At 38.2% G+C, this 17,879-nt stretch overlaps 1 protein-coding gene across 1 annotated transcript in view; it reads right to left on the bottom strand.

Annotated features, from left to right (window-relative positions):
* Window positions 1-17,639, bottom strand: part of LRR (Leucine-rich repeat) — a 446,397-nt gene extending 428,758 nt beyond the window's left edge. The window contains exon 1 of the mRNA XM_067775595.1: window positions 16,786-17,639. Coding sequence (XP_067631696.1) covers window positions 16,786-16,822 — 37 coding nt within the window. The 5' untranslated portion in view covers window positions 16,823-17,639. The remainder of the gene's footprint in view (window positions 1-16,785) is intronic.
* Window positions 17,640-17,879: the final 240 nt, after the last annotated feature.

Genomic DNA, 17,879 nt, shown 5'->3' on the forward strand with positions numbered 1-17,879 from the left:
GGTACTACATTGGTATTGCTTGCGGGAGATTTTAGGCAAACATTACCTCTCTGAAGTTGGCAAGACAACTTTTACGTGGAAAAAAATTACATATTGGGAAAATTGCCGTGAATTTGCCGTAATTTAGCCGTGAAACAAAAAAATTTGCCGTGGCCATATTTTAGAAAATACAGGGTGGCACGCTAACTTCACGTGAAGTTAGCGTGCCACCCTCAGAAAACCACCTTAGAGGCCAGCTAGGAAGATAATTCTTGCACACGAATTTGCCGTAAATTTGCCGTAGATAAGTGGCATATTATATAATTTCGAAAAAAAAATTAACTTTTTTTTATGGTGCACCGCTAACTTCACGTGAAGTTAGCGTGCCACTTTTCGAAAACCACCTTAGACACCAGTTAGGAAAATAATTCTTGCACGTGAATTTGCCGTAAATTTTCCGTGAATTATCCGTGAAACAAAAAAATTTGCCGCGGCCATGTTTTAGAAAATGCAGGGTGGCACGCCAACTTCACGTGAAGTTAGCGTGCCACCGTCAGAAAACCACCTTAGAGCCAGCTAGGAAAATAATTCTTGCACACGAATTTGCCGTAAATTTGGCGTAGATAAGTGGCATATTTTATAAATTCGAAAAAAGAAATTTCAAATTTTTTTTATAGTGCACCGCCAACTTCACGTGAAGTTAGCGTGCCACCCTCAGAAAACCATCTTAGTGGCCAGCTAGGAAAATAATTCTTGCACACAAATTTGCCGTAAATTTGCCGTAGATAAATGGCATATTTCATAAATTCGAAAAAAAAAATTTCAAATTTTTTTTATGGTGCACCGCCAACTTCACGTGAAGTTAGCGTGCCACCCTCAGAAAATCGCCTTAGAGGCCAGCTAGGAAAATAATTCTTGCACACGAATTTGCCGTAAATTTGGCGTAGATAAGTGGCATATTTTATAAATTCGAAAAAAGAAATTTCAAATTTTTTTTATAGTGCACCGCCAACTTCACGTGAAGTTAGCGTGCCACCCTCAGAAAACCACCTTAGAGGCCAGCTAAGAAAATAATTCTTGCATAAGAATTTGCCGTAGATAAATGGCATATTTCATAAATTCGAAAAAAAAAATTTTAAATTTTTTTTATGGTGCACCGCCAACTTCACGTGAAGTTAGCGTGCCACCCTCAGAAAACCGCCTTAGAGGCCAGCTAGGAAAATAATTCTTGCACACGAATTTGCCGTAAATTTGCCGTAGATAAGTGGCATATTTTATAAATTCGAAAAAAGAAATTTCAAATTTTTTTTATGGTGCACCGCCAACTTCACGTGAAGCTAGCGTGCCACCCTCAGAAAACCACCTTAGAGGCCAGCTAAGAAAATAATTCTTGCACACGAATTTGCCGTAAATTTGCAGTAGATAAGCGGCATATTTTATAAATTCGAAAAAAGAAATTTCAAATTTTTTTTATGGTGCACCGTCAACTTCACGTGAAGTTAGCGTGCCACCCTCAGAAAATCGCCTTAGAGGCTAGCTAGGAAAATAATTCTTGCACACGAATTTGTCGTAAATTTGCCGTAGATAAGTGGCATATTTTATAGATTCGAAAAAAGAAATTTCAAATTTTTTTTATAGTGCACCGCCAACTTCACGTGAAGTTAGCGTGCCACCCTCAGAAAACCATCTTAGTGGCCAGCTAGGAAAATAATTCTTGCACACGAATTTGCCGTAAATTTGCCGTAGATAAGTGGAATATTTTATAAATTCGGAAAAGAAAATTCAAATTTTTGTATGGTGCACCGTATGGTAAGTGGCATATTTTATAAAAATATATAGGCGCATAGTCAAAATAAAATAGGTTCTAAATTTAGTTACAGCTTTTTGATAATTCCAAAAAAAAAGTGTGCAAGAATTATTTTCCTAGCTGGCCACTAAGATGTTTTCTGAGGGTGGCACGCTAACTTCACGTGAAGTTGGCGGTGCACCATAAAAAAAATTTTAAATTTTTTTTTTCGAATTTATGAAATATGCCATTTATCTACGGCAAATTTACGGCAAATTCGTGTGCAAGAATTATTTTCCTAGCTGGCCACTAAGATGGTTTTCTGAGGGTGGCACGCTAACTTCACGTGAAGTTGGCGGTGCACTATAAAAAAAATTTGAAATTTCTTTTTTCGAATTTATAAAATATGCCACTTATCTACGGCAAATTTACGGCAAATTCGTGTGCAAGAATTATTTTCCTAGCTGGCCTCTAAGGCGGTTTTCTGAGGGTGGCACGCTAACTTCACGTGAAGTTGGCGGTGCACCATAAAAAAAATTTGAAATTTTTTTTTTCGAATTTATGAAATATGCCATTTATCTATGGCAAATTTGTGTGCAAGAATTATTTTCCTAGCTGTCCTCTAAGGTGGTTTTCTGAGGGTGGCACGCTAACTTCACGTGAAGTTGGCGGTGCACCATAAAAAAAATTTAAAATTTTTTTTTTCGAATTTATGAAATATGCCATTTATCTACGGCAAATTCGTATGCAAGAATTATTTTCTTAGCTGGCCTCTAAGGTGGTTTTCTGAGGGTGGCACGCTAACTTCACGTGAAGTTGGCGGTGCACTATAAAAAAAATTTGAAATTTCTTTTTTCGAATTTATAAAATATGCCACTTATCTACGGCAAATTTACGGCAAATTCGTGTGCAAGAATTATTTTCCTAGCTGGCCTCTAAGGCGGTTTTCTGAGGGTGGCACGCTAACTTCACGTGAAGTTGGCGGTGCACCATAAAAAAATTTGAATTTTTTTTTTTCGAATTTATAAAATATGCAACTTATCTACTGCAAATTTACGGCAAATTCGAGTGCAAGAATTATTTTCCTAGCTGGCCTCTAAGGCGGTTTTCTGAGGGTGGCACGCTAACTTCACGTGAAGTTGGCGGTGCACCATAAAAAAAATTTGAAATTTTTTTTTTCGAATTTATGAAATATGCCATTTATCTACGGCAAATTTACGGCAAATTTGTGTGCAAGAATTATTTTCCTATCTGGCCACTAAGATGGTTTTTTGAGGGTGGCACGCTAACTTCACGTGAAGTTGGCGGTGCACTATAAAAAAAATTTGAAATTTCTTTTTTCGAATTTATAAAATATGCCACTTATCTACGGCAAATTTACGGCAAATTCGTGTGCAAGAATTATTTTCCTATCTGGCCACTAAGATGGTTTTTTGAGGGTGGCACGCTAACTTCACGTGAAGTTGGCGGTGCACTATAAAAAAAATTTGAAATTTCTTTTTTCGAATTTATAAAATATGCCACTTATCTACGGCAAATTTACGGCAAATTCGTGTGCAAGAATTATTTTCCTAGCTGGCCTCTAAGGCGATTTTCTGAGGGTGGCACGCTAACTTCACGTGAAGTTGGCGGTGCACCATAAAAAAAATTTGAAATTTTTTTTTTCGAATTTATAAAATATGCAACTTATCTACGGCAAATTTACGGCAAATTCGAGTGCAAGAATTATTTTCCTAGCTGGCCTCTAAGGCGGTTTTCTGAGGGTGGCACGCTAACTTCACGTGAAGTTGGCGGTGCACCATAAAAAAAATTTGAAATTTTTTTTTTCGAATTTATGAAATATGCCATTTATCTACGGCAAATTTACGGCAAATTTGTGTGCAAGAATTATTTTCCTATCTGGCCACTAAGATGGTTTTTTGAGGGTGGCACGCTAACTTCACGTGAAGTTGGCGGTGCACTATAAAAAAAATTTGAAATTTCTTTTTTCGAATTTATAAAATATGCCACTTATCTACGGCAAATTTACGGCAAATTCGTGTGCAAGAATTATTTTCCTAGCTGGCCTCTAAGGCGATTTTCTGAGGGTGGCACGCTAACTTCACGTGAAGTTGGCGGTGCACCATAAAAAAAATTTGAAATTTTTTTTTTCGAATTTATAAAATATGCAACTTATCTACGGCAAATTTACGGCAAATTCGAGTGCAAGAATTATTTTCCTAGCTGGCCTCTAAGGCGGTTTTCTGAGGGTGGCACGCTAACTTCACGTGAAGTTGGCGGTGCACCATAAAAAAAATTTGAAATTTTTTTTTTCGAATTTATGAAATATGCCATTTATCTACGGCAAATTTACGGCAAATTTGTGTGCAAGAATTATTTTCCTATCTGGCCACTAAGATGGTTTTTTGAGGGTGGCACGCTAACTTCACGTGAAGTTGGCGGTGCACTATAAAAAAAATTTGAAATTTCTTTTTTCGAATTTATAAAATATGCCACTTATCTACGGCAAATTTACGGCAAATTCGTGTGCAAGAATTATTTTCCTAGCTGGCCTCTAAGGCGATTTTCTGAGGGTGGCACGCTAACTTCACGTGAAGTTGGCGGTGCACCATAAAAAAAATTTAAAATTTTTTTTTTCGAATTTATGAAATATGCCATTTATCTACGGCAAATTCGTATGCAAGAATTATTTTCTTAGCTGGCCTCTAAGGTGGTTTTCTGAGGGTGGCACGCTAACTTCACGTGAAGTTGGCGGTGCACTATAAAAAAAATTTGAAATTTCTTTTTTCGAATTTATAAAATATGCCACTTATCTACGGCAAATTTACGGCAAATTCGTGTGCAAGAATTATTTTCCTAGCTGGCCTCTAAGGCGGTTTTCTGAGGGTGGCACGCTAACTTCACGTGAAGTTGGCGGTGCACCATAAAAAAATTTGAATTTTTTTTTTTCGAATTTATAAAATATGCAACTTATCTACTGCAAATTTATGGCAAATTCGAGTGCAAGAATTATTTTCCTAGCTGGCCTCTAAGGCGGTTTTCTGAGGGTGGCACGCTAACTTCACGTGAAGTTGGCGGTGCACCATAAAAAAAATTTGAAATTTTTTTTTTCGAATTTATGAAATATGCCATTTATCTACGGCAAATTTACGGCAAATTTGTGTGCAAGAATTATTTTCCTATCTGGCCACTAAGATGGTTTTTTGAGGGTGGCACGCTAACTTCACGTGAAGTTGGCGGTGCACTATAAAAAAAATTTGAAATTTCTTTTTTCGAATTTATAAAATATGCCACTTATCTACGGCAAATTTACGGCAAATTCGTGTGCAAGAATTATTTTCCTAGCTGGCCTCTAAGGCGATTTTCTGAGGGTGGCACGCTAACTTCACGTGAAGTTGGCGGTGCACCATAAAAAAAATTTGAAATTTTTTTTTTTCGAATTTATAAAATATGCAACTTATCTACGGCAAATTTACGGCAAATTCGAGTGCAAGAATTATTTTCCTAGCTGGCCTCTAAGGCGGTTTTCTGAGGGTGAAGTTGGCGGTGCACCATAAAAAAAATTTGAAATTTTTTTTTCGAATTTATGAAATATGCCATTTATCTACGGCAAATTTACGGCAAATTTGTGTGCAAGAATTATTTTCCTAGCTGGCCACTAAGATGGTTTTCTGAGGGTGGCACGCTAACTTCACGTGAAGTTGGCGGTGCACTATAAAAAAAATTTGAAATTTCTTTTTTCGAATTTATAAAATATGCCACTTATCTACGGCAAATTTACGGCAAATTCGTGTGCAAGAATTATTTTCCTAGCTGGCCTCTAAGGCGGTTTTCTGAGGGTGGCACGCTAACTTCACGTGAAGTTGGCGGTGCACCATAAAAAAAATTTGAAATTTTTTTTTTCGAATTTATAAAATATGCAACTTATCTACTGCAAATTTACGGCAAATTCGAGTGCAAGAATTATTTTCCTAGCTGGCCTCTAAGGCGGTTTTCTGAGGGTGGCACGCTAACTTCACGTGAAGTTGGCGGTGCACCATAAAAAAAATTTGAAATTTTTTTTTTCGAATTTATGAAATATGCCATTTATCTACGGCAAATTTACGGCAAATTTGTGTGCAAGAATTATTTTCCTATCTGGCCACTAAGATGGTTTTTTGAGGGTGGCACGCTAACTTCACGTGAAGTTGGCGGTGCACTATAAAAAAATTTGAAATTTCTTTTTTCGAATTTATAAAATATGCCACTTATCTACGGCAAATTTACGGCAAATTCGTGTGCAAGAATTATTTTCCTAGCTGGCCTCTAAGGTGGTTTTCTGAGGGTGGCACGCTAACTTCACGTGAAGTTGGCGTGCCACCCTGTATTTTCTAAAACATGGCCGCGGCAAATTTTTTTGTTTCACGGATAATTCACGGAAAATTTACGGCAAATTCACGTGCAAGAATTATTTTCCTAACTGGTGTCTAAGGTGGTTTTCGAAAAGTGGCACGCTAACTTCACGTGAAGTTGGCGGTGCACCATAAAAAAAAGTTAAATTTTTTTTTTTCGAAATTATATAATATGCCACTTATCTACGGCAAATTTACGGCAAATTCGTGTGCAAGAATTTCTTCCTAGCTGGCCTCTAAAGTGGTTTTCTGAGGGTGGCACGCTAACTTCACGTGAAGTTAGCGTGCCACCCTGTATTTTCTAAAATATGGCCACGGCAAATTTTTTTGTTTCACGGCTAAATTACGGCAAATTCACGGCAATTTTCCCAATAGGTAATTTTTTTCCACGTAAAAGTTGTCTTGCCAACTTCAGAAAGGTGCAAACATTACCTGTAATTTCTCGATCAACATCTGCGGATGAAATAAATGCCTGCATAAAATATTCAATATTGTGGCAACACGTACATACATTGCAGTTGACAAGTACAAATATGCGTGTCCAGCTACAGAACGATCGATCAGCTGAAGTATTCTCGCGACAGTTACTCGAAATTGGGAATGGAAAGATTGCAGTCGATCAAGGATCTAAATGAATATCATTTCCGGATGAGTTTTGTAACTTAGTAACATCAAAAGAACTAATTGAAGAAGTGTTTCCAAATATTCCAAAAAATTTAAAAAATCACGATTGGCTCAGTGAACGAGCTATTCTTGCAGCTAAGAATAAAGATGTGTATCAACTTAATAATTTTATTCAATCCAAAATTGATTGTGAGGAAATACACATGTCCATAAACACTGTTACAGAGGTAGATGAAGCAGTTCATTATCCAACGGAATTTTTGAACTCGCTTGATCTACCAGGGATGCCTCCACATATATTGAAGTTGAAAACTGATGTTCCAATTATTATGCTGCGAAATATTAATCAGCCAAAGCTTTGCAATGGAACGGACTAGCAGTTAAGAAATTGAGTATGAACGTCATAGAAACAACAATTTTAACGGGGCCTTTCAAAGGTGAAGATGTTCTTATCCCTCGAATTCCAATAATTGCCACAGAAACGATATGCAAATTAAAAATATTGCAATTTCCTATTCGACTGGTGTTCGGAATGACGATAAACAAAGCCCAGGGACAATCCTTGGAAAAGTGTGGCATAGATTTAGAAGGGGAGTGCTTCTCACATGGGCAGCTGTATGTTGCGTGTTCCCGTGTCGGTAAACCCGACAATCTTTATGTGTTCACAGAAAATGAACAAACCATAAATATTGTGCACACACAAGTATTGCAAAATTAAATTTATTTTGAAAGTAAACTTTGTGTCGTTTTTCATTTCGGAAGCATATAGTAGGGAGTGGGCCACAGCCAAGCGTGGCAGGGTACAGCTAGTTCATTATATAAAAGCTCTTAGTACAAGTTCCGTCATACATAGTCAAATACTGTATCTATACTGGTTTGTGGTTTCAGCGAAATTCGACTATATTTTCATGTTTTTGGAATACTTCATATAATCAAGACCCCTATGCTTTTATATAAGTAAGTTATCCGCGAGATATAGCTGAAAAGGAAACCAACAAACGCACAAGAGCCTCAAATTTTTTGATCTTACACGATTAACGAAAGTAAAATCCGCCCAATTCCGAAGTGCTATTCCTTTGTTTGGAAAGCAAGAAGGCGATTTAAGACTTTCTGGTTTTATAATAAACTACATGAATAATTAGAAGGGTTGTTGTTGTTGTTGTAGCGATAAGGACAATTCCCTAAAGCCTTGGGGATTGTTATCGATGTTGATGGTCCTTCCCGGATGCAGATCCGGTACGTTCCGGTAACAAGCACCATTAAGGTACTAGCCCGACCATCTCGGGAACGATTTACCAAATAAAACCTTCCCACCCCATAGATCCATGAGGAACTTGGGTCGCCAAAGTCTCGGTTGTTAAATAAACAGGATTGGCCACGGGTGGGTGAGGTTGACAATTGAGTTGGAGAAGTTACATATTGCGCTGACAACCCCTTGAAAGGATATTTTATTTCTATTGAGCCGTTTTACGCCTTTTTTGCACCCAACTCCTAAATTGATTTAAATTGATGAATGGAAAAAAGTGTGCATTCATTTCAAGTTTACATTCATTAATGATTGGAAATAGTTCCTATATTCACACTCTATATTGAATTATATTTTACCATTCAATAAAACACACACTTTGGTTTTGAGTTAAGGTATTTTAAGCCATTTAGGAATGGACATTTATAATATAAATCACAATTTTTAAAAGAATGCTGAGAGAATGCACACTCAATTGATTCAATCTTTTTACAGCTCTGCGAGGGAGTGAAACAAATTGTATACGGAACAAATATTGAGCAAAATTATTGCAGGACAACGATGAACAAACACAAAAATGATTAAGAAGTAATTATAAGTAGGGGATATGCATCAAATTACATAACATATCCTTAGCCACAGACAATAATATCCTGTTTGAAGGATAATAGCGTAGTGAGATGATCAGGTATTCAACCACAAATGACAAATTCTCACCATCTCATATCCGGCAGTTATGCAAACAACTTAGTATGAAAACGACCGCATTTCGTACAGTTAATATCTGTGAGGAACAACGACCTGACAAATGCAATAATGGATGCATACATATATATTGTTTGTTAGTATTTATACATAACTAGTATATGTAGTTAAAAAGGCGGGTGGTTTACTAGAGGATTTTACATGTTTAGTCATTGGCCTTGGGCTTATATAAATTTAAAGGGGGAAAATATTGAGGAAGTCCTTGCGAAAAAATTAATATCTGATAAAATTTACAAATAATTGTTGCTACTACTTTTTTACTCGCAAGTGCACATTATAATAAAGCATTCTCATTAATGTATTGCTTTTGTTTCCTCAGTTTTGAGCTGCGTGAACTTGCATTTGATACTCTTTTTATACCCAGCTGTACTTGTACACAGGGTATTATAACTTTGATTGGATAACGGTTGGTTGTACAGGTATAAAGGAATCGATCTAGATTAGACTTCCATATATCAAAATCATCAGTATCGAAAAAAAATTGATTGAGCCATGTCCGTCCGTTCGTCCGTCCGTCTGTCCGTTAACACGATAACTTGAGTAAATATTGAGATATCTTCACCAAATTTGGTACGCGAGCTTATCTAGACCCAGAATAGATTGGTATTAAAAATGAGCGAAATCGGATAATAACCACGCCCATTTTTAAACGGTTTTATTTAGCTTGAGTTGACAGGCTGCACGGCTACAAGCTTGAAACTTGGAATATAGTTCAGAACCCGATGACAATGCAATAATAAGAAAAAAATCGCCGCTAGGTGGCGCAAGGATCGAGATATTCGCAAAATTCGCATTTGTGGTCCGATTTGGCTCATATTTGGAACACTTAATACATTAAAGAATAGAAATCGACCTGTGAAAAAAACGCCGCTAGGTGGCGCATGGATCGAGATATTCACAAAAATCGTATTTGTGGTCCGATTTGGATCATATTTGGAACACATAATACATACAAGAATAAAAAGCGACTTATGAAAAAATCGCCGCTAGGTGGCGCAAGGATCGAGATATTCACAAAAATCGTATTTGTGGTCCGACTTGGCTCATGCCTGGAACACATAATACATACAAGAATAGAAAGCGACCTATCAAAAAAAATCGCCGCTAGGTGGCGCAAGGATCGAGATATTCACAAAAATCGTATTTGTGGTCCGATTTGATTTGGTCCATATTTGGAACATATAATACATACATGAATAGAAAGCAACCTATGATGCCCGATTTGGCTCATATTTGGAACAAATATTGTACACAGTCCAGTAGAAGTGACATCAAAATATTTTAGAGTTGGAGGAGGGACAAGCATACGTGGCGCAGAGTAGAGTAAAGTCTTTGGAAGGATTATGTATTGAGGACTTAGGTTCTAAAAAATTGTCAGGAAAGAGTCCTTGTAATAATGAGTCACTAAATGAACTAAATAGAATGAGAAATAATAGGCAATTAAATAAAGACTAACTAGAGACAACTTGAAAATAAAATTAATTAAAAAAAAAATTTTTAAGTTAAACGGTTTTATTGAAAACAATACTTACATAAAATAATAATAATACGAAAAGCTAGAAAATAATTAGGTAGGTCCTAGGTACTAGTCATCACACTCCTTATCAATCTAGGGCGTTGATCAGACAATTAAATAAAAGCGTTGGACGCGTCATATTTCTATTGATAGTCATAAGTAAAAACAACTGAACCTTAATCAGGTTATGCTACGCCTCACATTTTTAGAAATTTCACGCGCCCAACGCTTTTATTTAATTGTCTGATCAACGCCCTAGATTGATAAGGAGTGTGATGACTAGTACCTAGGACCTACCTAATTATTTTCTAGCTTTTCGTATTATTATTATTTCATGTAAGTATTGTTTTCAATAAAACCGTTTAACTTAAAAATTCTTTTTTAACTATTTTATTTATATATACATATAACATTTTGGAAAACACAAAAAACCTGATTATTTAGTAAATTATACACCTAGAATGTTGAAATTTAACGTTGAGACTTTTGATAAAAATTTGAAAATTTTGTTTTAAATGGGCGTGGCACCGCCCACTAGTGATAAAATCAATTTTACAAATATTATTAATCATAAATCAAAAATCGTTAACCCTATCGTAACAAAATTCGGCAAAAAGGTTGCCTTTACTATAAGCAATGCTTTGAAGAAAAATTTACGAAAACGGTTAAGGACCACGCCGCCTTTTATATAAAAGATTTTTAAAAGGGTCGTAGACGATAATAATAAGCTATATCTTAGCGAAAAAAGCTTTGGATTTATAGAATTTTACTTCCTAAATCGAATTATAACATTAAATTGGAAAACACTAAAATTGTTGAAAATGGGTGTGGCAGCACCCCTTTTTTGTCTAAGCAATTTTCAATGCTTCGGGAGCCGTAACTCGAAGAAAAATTTACATATCGTAACAAAATTGGGTACACATATTTTCCTTATAGCAGGAATTATTTCTAGTAAAAATGGATAATATTGATTAAGGACCACGCCCACTTTTATATAAATGATTTTAAAAAGGGTCGTGGACGAATAAAATAAGAAGTTAAGTCTTAGCGAACAATAGTTTCGTACCACTCGTATTTTGTGCCAATATACCCAGAAATGGGAAAAAATTAAAATCTTGAAAAATAGGCGTGGCACTGCCCCTTTCTTACAACGTTTCTGGAGCTATAACTCGACGAAAAATTTGGTTCACATGTATGCCTTTTAACAGGAAGTAAATATTTTCAGTAAAAATGGACTAAACCGGTTAAATCGCCTTCTTTTATATAAAAGATTTTGTAAAAGTCGAAGATACGGGTAATAAGCTATTTCTAGTAAAAGTAAGAACATTTCTTTAATAACCCTGCCCTTTTTTTATAATAACGCTTTTTAGTAAAATGGCACTTGTGTGTTTATGTTTATTGTTCTGTTATATTTTTATTTTAAAATAAGTAACAGTAGGGAAATCCCCATATCTGAAGGAAAACTGCATTATAACCCGCTGTTGTTGTTCTAGCGATAAGGTTGCTCCCCGAAGGCTTTGGGGAGTGTTATCGATGTGATGGTCCTTTGCCGGATGCAGATCCGGTACGCTCCGGTAACACAGCACCATTAAGGTGCTAGCCCGACCATCTCGGGAACGATTTATATATATGGCCACATTAAACCTTCAGGCCATCCCTCCCTCCCCACCCCCAAGTTCAATGACCCGCTGTTGTTGTTGTTGTTGTAGCGATAAGGTTGCTCCCCGAAGGCTTTGGGGAGTGTTATCGATGTGATGGTCCTTTGCCGGATACAAATCCGGTACGCTCCGGTACCATAGCACCATTAAGGTGCTAGCCCGACCATCTCGGGAACGATTTATGTGGCCACATTAAACTTTCAGGCCATTCCCTCCCTCCCTACCCCCAAGTTCCATGAGGAGCTTCGTCTGTTAGTGAAACAGGATTCGCCGCGGATAGGTGAGGTTGACAATTGGGTTTGGAGAAGCTATATATTGCGCTGGCAACCTGATGGGTTGCGCTACACAGCCCCTTGAATCTGGTATTTTAGTCGCCTCTTACGACAGGCATACCTACCGCGGGTATATTCTGATCCCCTAACCCGCTGGGGTAATGACCCGCTCAAGGTCATTGGTGTTAGCCTCTGTATACGTTTTGCTTCTTTTAAGCAAAAATTAGTTCAGAATAGAACCATATGTCTATGTATTATTGCGCAGCCCTTTAACACTATTAAGCACACAAAACAAACAACAAAAGCATTTCAAGTTTCACCCGAACTTAGAATTCCTTACTTGTTTCTGTTTTTTTTTTTTTGTCCCTGTCAGCGACCTGTTTTCCTGCATATTTAGATGCATTTTTGTAAGCATACGTGCAAACATATCTACATAGTGTTGCGCTGCCATTCGCAAGAATGCATTCCAGCTAAGATTTACTTACGCCTTCATAGACAAGTGCTTCGATATTCACACATACTTATTTTTATTGTGAAGATTTGTTTCCTTCCTTAGCTGTAATTCCTCCATGCAGTTTACTTGTTCAAAATTTCTATTCAATGAGGGTGTTTACATATGTACATCCAGTTGTGCATACTCACATAGTTATAGAGGAACACTTAAGGATATAAAGTCAACATATTTCTTTTTCCCGTTCAAATTTTTCTAAGCATGAATGACGCTTTTTCGCATTATGAAAAGTCCTACATTTTTTTATCCAGTTTCAGCAAACAAGTACAAAAAAAATTTCAGCAACAAAAATCAAGTGTCTTTAGAAACGAAACAAGCATATCCTTTGCTATGTGTATGTATGTATTTCGACGTCTTTGTATTGTTTGGACTTATCTGGCTTGTATGTTTCAATGGAAATTCCTGTCTAATGAAAATAGAACCTAAAATTATGACTCATACCTGCCAACAGAGGTAGGTAGGCTACAAAAATTTTATGCATTTCCCGTTTTTAATTTCAGCCCAGCATATTTTTCCTTCAATGTTATTGTTGCAAAAGCAGAAATATTCCCAAAAGGCTTAAAGAAATTGAGCAACACTCTGCCCAATATAAATCGGGTCCGCTGCGGTACTAGCTCTTTGTGTCCCCACATAACAACAACCATCTTTTCAATTGCTATGTGCCGCATAGTTCGTGGGACTAAGGCCTCTAACAACCTTATCTCTACCATGTTGAAACAGCAAGTTTCCTCGGAAAGTCGTTAGAGGATATTGATGACATCTTTTCATCACAACAAAAATAACAAGGGAGGAATTCAAGGAGTTGATAAGCGCAATACAAAGCTTCACAGCTTCCGCAACTCAAATGTCAACCTCACCAAACCGAGAGGCATCCTGTTACAAATATGAATGTTTCATATACATATGTTGTACATACATAATTAGCAGCCGAAGCTCTAGCTACTCCAATCATTTAATGGAACCATGGCGTGGGAGCGGGTTGGTAGGTTGTACCTTAATGGTGCGTGTTTCCGAAACGTACCGGATCTATATCAGCAAAAGATCAATAACACTCCCCAAACTTTAAGGGTGTGTTTCTATTGCTACAACAACAATAACACAGATCGGACACTGATCCCAGGGGCCCCCAGCGGGTTAGTGGGATTCGAATATACCCGTGACAGGTATGCCTGTCTTAAGAGGCGTCTAAAATACCAAATTGATTCAAGGGGTTGTGTAGCGCAACGCTTTCAAGGGGTTCCAACGCAATATATAGCTTCTCCAAACCAATTGTCCCGTGGCGAATCCTGTTACTTTAACAGCAGAGGCTCTGGCGGCCCTAAGTTCGTCATGGATGTAGGGAGTGGGAGGGCGGTATGGCCTAGAATATTTCATGCCAACCGAGATGAACGGGCTAGTACCTTATTGATGCTCAGTAACAGAACGTACCGGATCTGCATCCGGCAAAGGACCATGTTGTTGTTGTTGTTGTTGTAGCAATGCTCGCCCCACCTAATAGCCGCGACCGATCACAAATTGTCATCAATATCCTCTAACGGGAGTCCAAGGAAACTTTCCGTTTCAACAGGGGTGGACCATAAGGAAAGGGGTGTTAGAGGCGTTGGTTCCACATTACAATTAAAGAGCTGGTTGGTGTCATGTGGGGACACATTGCAAGCGGGGCATACATTTTGTATGTCGGGGTTGATTCTGGATAGGTAAGAGTTTAACCTGTTACAGTATCCAAAACGAAGTTGAGCAAGAGTGACACGCGTTTCCCTGGGGAGTATGCGTTCCTCTTCCGCGAGTTCTGGATATTTTTCTTCAAGTACTGGATTCACCGGGCAATTCCCGACATAAAGGTCCGACGCCTGTCTATGGAGTTCACCAAGGACCTTCTTGTGTTTTTTCGCTTCATACGGCTGGGTTCTCAGGTGCCGTATTTCCTCAAAATGCTTACGGAGATGACTCCTTAGGCCCCTAGGCGGTGCTGGTTCGTCAATCAGATGTCTGTTGGGATGCCCAGGTTTCTGGGTATTCAACAGAAACTGTTTGGTCAGCATCTCATTTCTCTTCCTGATGGGGAGTATTCTCGCCTCATTATGCAGATGGTGTTCTGGGGACATAAGAAGACAGCCCGTGGCGATTCTGAGAGCAGTATTTTGGCAGGCCTGTAGTTTCTTCCAGTGGGTAGTTTTTAGGCTTGGCGACCATATGGGTGACGCGTAGCACGTAATCGGCTGGCTAATTGCTTTGTATGTGGTCATGAGCGTTTCTTTATCTTTTCCCCAGGTACTGCCAGCAAGGGATTTGAGGATTTTATTACGGCTTTGAATTCTCGGAACAATTGCGGTTGCGTGCGAACCAAAATGTAGATCCTGATCAAACGTCACACCCAAGATTTTGGGGTGTAGGACAGTCGGTGGCGTAGTGCCATCGACGTGGATGTTCAATATGGTCGACATTTGGGGCGTCCATGTAGTAAATAAGGTCGCGGAAGATTTAGTCGGTGACAGTGCCAGGTTTCGCGAAGCGAAAAAACTGGAGAGATCAGGGAGATAGCCGTTTATTTTATTGCATAGCTCATCGATCTCTGAGCCTGGGCCTGTGGCCATTATTGTGCAGTCATCGGCGTAGGAAACGATTGTGACTTCTTCCGGTGGTGAAGGTAGCTTGGATATGTAGAAATTAAACAAAAGTGGGGATAGGACACCACCCTGTGGCACCCCTTGTTTAATTCTCCTCGGTTTTGATGTTTCGTTTCTGAATTGCACCGATGCCTGCCGACCACCCAGATAATTTGCGGTCCACCTTTTAAGACATGGGGGAAGTGTAGGCCCTTGCAGGTCTTGCAGTAACGAGCCATGGTTGACCGTATCAAAGGCTTTTGATAGGTCTAGCGCTACGAGTACTGTTCTATGGTGGGGGTATTGATTCAAACCGCAATTTATCTGGGTGCCAATGACATTTAGCAAAGGACCATCAACAGCGATAACACCCCCAGGGCCTTCAGGGAATGTCCTTATCGCTACAACAACAACTGTTACCAGGGGGTTAGAATATACCCGAGTTAGGTATGCCTGTCGTAAGAGGCGACTAAAATACCAGATTCAAGGGGTTGTGTAGCACAACCTTTTCAGGTCGCCAGCGCAATATATAGCTTCTCCAAACCCAATTGTTAACCTCACCTATCCGTGGCGAATCCTGTTTCATTAACAGCCGAGGCTCTGGTGACCTCGAACTCCTCATGAATCTAGGAGGTGGGAGGGCGGTATGGCCTAGAAGGTCGCATGTGGTCATAACAAATCGTTCCCGAGATGGTCGGGCTTAGTACCGGAACGTACTGGACCTGCATCTGGAAAAGGACCATCAACTCGATAACACTCCCCAAGGCCTTCGGGGAATGTCCTTATCGGTACAACAACAACTGATACCAGAGAGCTACTATCCGAGGGTATGCGAAGGAAATGATTCTGTTAGTTACACCAAGTCCGATATCTGTGGTCACAAGCAATAATCTACAAATTTTACTTGGTACTTAGGCGGTTATTGCTCATGACCACAGATATAATTGCCTCACTAGTAATTGAATCATAATTATGAAAGTCAGGGTTAAATATGAGAAAAATGTATAATAAAAATAAATTATCTTTTGACAAATACTTTATACTACTAAAGACTAAAATAATTAAAATTTAAGTTAAATTTGAACAAAATGTAATATTGAAATGATTACAAATAATAAAATGTGGGTGTGATGACTGCAGGAGAACTGTGAACAACGAAATACGAATAACATGTGTAGTAAATGCCAAAAACGAAAGGGCATAGACGCTCGATACATGTATATGGAAAAAGGAGCGACCGAGCGGCAGAGGAATACAGCATACACACAAAGTTGATATGAACACACCCCCATACAATGGTGCCCACAAGCCAGCCACAGCAAATATGCATATAAATAAGTAATTCAAATGTTTTGAAATGCATTTTTTTCCACTAAAAAAAAAATATTTTCGCCTACTACATATGTGGATACATAAAAAATTGTTACTCACCGTTTAAATCCTTCGTCAACTGGGAACGCGTCGACATTTTACCAAATTTGTGCAGAATTTTTGCGGCGAAAGTCAAGTGGAGTGCAACTGGAGCGCAGCAATGCACGCCAGCAAAACAGGATTTACCGGATGGATAGTTAAACGAATAATGTGATTGTGCAGCTGCAGCAGTAGGGGGCTGCGAGAAGGGCTTATCGTTATTGGCAGTCAGTCAGGCTGTTTGGCCTTCTACGCCCTGCCACGAATTGTAGTTTTTGTTTTATTTATTTATTTTGTTAAACCGCTTCACATTTTTAGCATCTTGTGACAAACTGAACTTATGCGTTTGCTAAACACCGTCTTTTTTTTAATTATGTTAAATTTTTACCATTCAAAACTTTTTTGATAAACATTTTTTAAGCGCCCACCATGGCACTCACTGCATTGCTTTTATTTTTTTTTTTATTATTGCTTTTTTATAGAATTTAAAAGCACCAACTATGTGAAATTGCTATTTTGTTCGCTTTCTTCACTTTTTCGCACAAAAAACTCTATCAACGAACTTTGAAACAACAAACACATGCAATAAAAATAAAGGTGGATAAAGAAAATTCACCCTCTATCAATGCACAAGAAATACGCCTGTTCCGCACTTTAATCTTTTACTTTCTCATTTTTTTTTTTTATTAAAACTCATGAAGATTATTGATGCTTTTACTTTTTTTTATCACGTTAACTGCACTTTCATTCAAAATAACACTTTTATCACATATTAATTTTTCGTATTATTAGCACAATAGAAAACTGCACCCGACCGGACCTAGTGATGAAAACAGAATATTTATCGAAAATCAGCGCACACCTAACTTCACCATTCGAAAATTCAAACGAGAATGACTACAAAGGAAAGACTGATACCGGGTATAAACGGAAAGTAATCGAAAAATGATAAGTTGACAAGCGATTGTCGTTTATCAATAGTCGAAGTCGAACAGCAAGATGGACACTGTAAAGGTACGCGCACATTACGCTGCGCGACACGTAGCCGCAGCGGCGCCTCACAGAGCGACATATTTTGGCAATTCACATAATGGGGCAATCGAGCAACACATTGC

Source organism: Eurosta solidaginis, chromosome 3 (assembly GCF_040869045.1).
Source record: "Eurosta solidaginis isolate ZX-2024a chromosome 3, ASM4086904v1, whole genome shotgun sequence".
Lineage (NCBI taxonomy): Eukaryota > Metazoa > Arthropoda > Insecta > Diptera > Tephritidae > Eurosta > Eurosta solidaginis.